Source organism: Chenopodium album, chromosome 7 (genome assembly GCF_948465745.1).
Source record: "Chenopodium album chromosome 7, dcCheAlbu1.1, whole genome shotgun sequence".
NCBI lineage: Eukaryota > Viridiplantae > Streptophyta > Magnoliopsida > Caryophyllales > Amaranthaceae > Chenopodium > Chenopodium album.
Genome location: NC_137840.1, coordinates 57,124,074 through 57,128,338, shown reverse-complemented (window position 1 = coordinate 57,128,338; position 4,265 = coordinate 57,124,074). Strand labels below are relative to the sequence as shown.

Genomic DNA, 4,265 nt, shown 5'->3' with positions numbered 1-4,265 from the left:
TTCTCTTAGCATTTAATCACTAAATCAAAGTAATCTAACTAAAGTTTAGAACATCATTTAAAAACAAAAACCTAAAGTTTAGAACATTGCACAACTACACAACATCCAACACATTTATCGTGTATATGCAAATAATTTTAATAAAATACTACATAAACAAGCATAAGGCATAAAGAACAATGGTAATAATTCTTGTCAAAAGCCTAGCTATACCGCGTGCATCGCGCACGTTGGAATAATCTCTAGTTATTCAATAAGTTGTTGATAACTGATAATTACAGCATAATTTGTTGTACGATTGATTTCTCGATAAATGTAATGCATTACTCTGTACCCCGTACATGACAACTGAAAAATAATTTCCGGCCTTTAGGACCTGTTCTCTTCAGAGTATTTTCAGTTCAGTTCAGTTCTTAATTTCCTTCTCTCATAAAATATTCAGTTCATTTCAATTCAACTCAGTCAATCAGAACATGCCCTTAATCTTAGTAATATCTTCAAGACTATATCACATAATTGATTTTCTTTTAAATACTTCCTCCGTTTTTAAATACTTGTTCTTTTTCTCCACGCGCGGAGTTTTAAGAGAAATTGAAAAAGATAATAAAATATGGAAGTAGTGAGGTAGATGGAGAATAAAATATTGTAAAAAGCAAAAGTAGTTTAGAGAATTAGAGGAGAGATAATATGAAATTAATAAAATTTGATTTATGTTGAGTCCATTAGGTGAGAGAAATGAATTACATATTGTAAGAACTTTCTAAATAAGAAAATGGAGCAAGTATTTTAAAACGGCGAAAAAAAAAAAAAAGTGGAGCAAGTATTTATAAACGGAGGAAATATCTCTCAAGGCGAACTCCAAGTGATTATGTTTCCGTATGCTAACCTTTGTTTTCAATCCACAAACTAGTACTCGTATGATATAAACATGTGACATATTCTGTAATAAACTTGTATATATTCCTACTCCATGCAATTTATATATTGTGGATGTGTATTCAAGTGCTAAACGTTGCCCAAGATTACTTATTATTGCCAAAAATTTTATAAACGATTCCTTTGGCTACAGATGTTGAGACACCCTCTAATGTATTCAGTGACCGCGCCACCTGATCAAAAGATTAGCCTTGGGCTGACCTCCGTTACTTAAGAATATTTTATATCTCACAAATAATACTCCAAAGTTGCAACTAAAAGTTAACGGAGGTAGTATAATATTTGCTAAGGAGTAAATTTAATATCCAACGGGTCCTAAATTGTAGATGAAATTATAATTCCAAAATGCTGCAAAGTTAACAAATCGATAGTTAAGTACTTAAGTAGCACTAGCTTAAGCATACATTAAGGGGGTACTACATATATCAAAGGCCAAGAAGTCAGGCTGAGCTATTTGATTTTAAAAGAGATTGTCACACCATTCATTCTAATCCACGCTGGAACACCGAAAGGGGTGATCACTTTTTACTACGCTCGTTTAACAAGATTTTTGTGGTCAAGTCGATTCCATTCACAGCGATGTGCTTTGCGAAATACTCTTCAACAATCTTTGATCCAGGCTGAAGCACAATAATAAGAATTAATTAATTAGCAAGTAGTAGGAAGGAATATCAAATCTGATCAATCAACTTAATGAAAATAAAAGAAGCAACATATATATACTTCCTCCGTTTTTTTTATTATTGCACCATAGGGGTTGGGTACAAATATTTTGGTAGTGGAAAAAAGTAAGAGAGAGAAAGGTAAAAATACAAAATTGCCCATGTGACATATTGATAAATTAAAAAGTAGGTGTGAAAAAGCAAGGTTATGTTGGGTATTTGTAGTGTGAACACAAATAATTTTTTTCCTAAAGAGGAAATGGTGCAATATTTGTAAAACTTCCTAAAAAGGCAAGTGGTGCAATAATAAAATAACGGAGGAAGTATATATGTCTTACGGGTGGGGTGGGTTTAAAGCATATACAATAACATACCATGTCCGCTAGTCGATAAAACTCATCGTTTACTGCCCTAAGTTCCTCTAGTGATAGCTTTAATGAGATCCAACAATAAAAGAAAATCAAAGTTATTAGAAAGGACGGCCAAAAAAAAACAACAATTGCTACAAAAAACTTGTTATATACTAATGAAAAAAAAAAGAGAGAGAAGTTACAATATCAGGGTTGTTGCGCATAAACTCCTCCCTGTAAAAAAACAGAAATAAATCAATACGATCAAAATGAATGAACTTACACAAATCGATCAAGAAATAAAACAAAGAAATGAAAAGAAGAATGTTACATGTACTCGTTTCGAGCAATATCCTGCCCTGTCATTGGTCTCTCTTCCACAACTAGCTTTGATTCCTTCCTAGACTTGGATTTTTTGAATTTCCCAACCTTTTTTAAACAATTAAAAAACAAAAAGTAAAATGTCATCGGTCTTTTGCCGCTGAAATACAAACTCAGAGAAACAAGAAACACATAACCAAAAGCCAATAGCATCACAGCTATCAGTATAGCTAAAAATCTTTGAAGTAACTATGTAGGGGTTTCGCCAATCAAGAAATTTTTAAAAACCAATAAGTTAATGTCAAACCTAAACCAAAATTCAGAAAATTAAATTTATTTGATATGTATTTATTTTCACAACCAGTAAGATAATTGACTTTGTACACAAAATTCTATCAAACCTGAGCAGCCTTGGTCTTCCTTTTGTTCTGATTCAAGGTGTTCTTGTTTGATGCCGCAGCAACATTCCGATTCACCTCAATGCTTAATCAAAAAAGGTAAATCAGTTGAGAAACAAAATTGAGATTGAATTGATTTTAAGTATAAAATACAAGAAAACATACCTAGTATCAGTTGAATTCTTTCTAGATGCTGATCTTGTTTGCATCATGCTCACAATTGATTCCTGCAGAACCGTTTAGGCTAAAATTTGGTGAAGAAATCAAGATGAAACAATCAGAATCGGTCGAAAATGCGAAATAAAAACAAAATAAATCCGTCTTTCAAAACAAAAAAATCCCAAATTCAAATTTCAAATTTTAAATTGAAAAAATTTGAAAGGAAATAAATATATTTCAATTTTTTTTTTTTTTTTTTTTTTTTTTTTAATTAACTAACTAGAGTGTACCTTAGTAAAAATCAATCTAATATCTCCTCCGTTTTTTTAATATTGCACCACTTGTCTTTTAAGGAATTATCACAAATATTGCACCATTTCTATTTTAGGAAAAGAAATATTTGTGTTCACACTACAAATACCAAATATACCCAACACTTAATTTTTAGCTTATGTACCATCACATGGGTAATCTTGTATTTTTACCTTTCTCTCTCGTCCTTTTTTGCACTACTGTAGGTATCGTTCGAAGTGCGCCTACGTTAAAGCATGTTGTGAATATGCTTGACATTCATAGGAAGTGAGAATTGACATTACGATTAGGGACAAGGAAAGTAAGGAGCCGCCAACAAGTTTTTAAGGAACTTGTAAACCGTTCACGGATCATTTAAGGCAACTACGATTAAGGGACAACGATAGACAACAACGATTGACTCGTGAAGGTTACACCCCCCATAATCCATGAGATTACTAACTCCATATGGTTCGGAACCACGAAAGGAGGATCGGGGATGATGGTACGAAGTGAGTCATGGAGTCACATTCAACTGTATTGGCCTATACTCGATTCTTATTGTGAAAAGTATTCCTATGATCTCAAAGGCATACAAACAAAGATTCAATTTGCTCCAAACTATTATTAAGCTAAATTAGTTGAATATTAATGCAACACATAATTCTATAATATTGTGATCACTTAATTAAATAACAAGATTAAAAAGGAACCTAAACCGGTTGTCCAAATTATCTTATTAGGCGTGATTTTCAATTACATATTCCCTTTAACATGCAATATGGTGATCATAAATAATAATAGAATATCAACATTAACATTGGAAGCAATTCAACAATAATAGCGTTAGTCAGATCAAATAATAATCCTAATCATGATACTAGCAATAAGAAATAAAAATAAGAGTAATTAAGTGATTAATTACTCACTTTCCGCGTTTCCTTGAATTGCTACATCATGAATAAATTGTTAGTAACTTCAATAAAAATAAAAATCAAATGGAAATTAAATTAAATAAAAGGTAGAGTTGATTTGGTCCAAACCCTCAGTTAATTATACCTTTCACGCCGTGGTTTAAGTATAGAACTTCGGGTTAACTATGGACTCCTTGGAGTGTTTAAGGGATGTATGATAGAAGAATAAGAAGG

General features: G+C 31.9%; 1 protein-coding gene across 2 annotated transcripts; it reads right to left on the bottom strand.

Annotated features, from left to right (window-relative positions):
- Positions 1–1,291: 1,291 nt before the first annotated feature.
- LOC145637963 (uncharacterized) lies at positions 1,292–3,214 on the bottom strand. Of its 2 annotated transcripts, XM_081688952.1 has the most exons (7): positions 3,117–3,214; positions 2,833–2,894; positions 2,671–2,752; positions 2,280–2,377; positions 2,152–2,182; positions 1,973–2,029; positions 1,292–1,556 (listed from the first exon to the last, which is right to left on the bottom strand). In XM_081688952.1, exons 2-7 carry the CDS (start codon positions 2,877–2,879, stop codon positions 1,455–1,457), a joined length of 417 nt encoding a protein of 138 aa, XP_081545078.1. In that variant the 5' UTR covers positions 2,880–2,894; positions 3,117–3,214; the 3' UTR covers positions 1,292–1,454. The 2 variants fall into 2 exon arrangements, with proteins under 2 accessions (XP_081545078.1, XP_081545077.1); XM_081688951.1 differs by lacking the exon at positions 3,117–3,214 and having other exon boundaries at positions 2,833–2,978.
- Between the last annotated feature and the right edge of the window lie 1,051 nt (positions 3,215–4,265).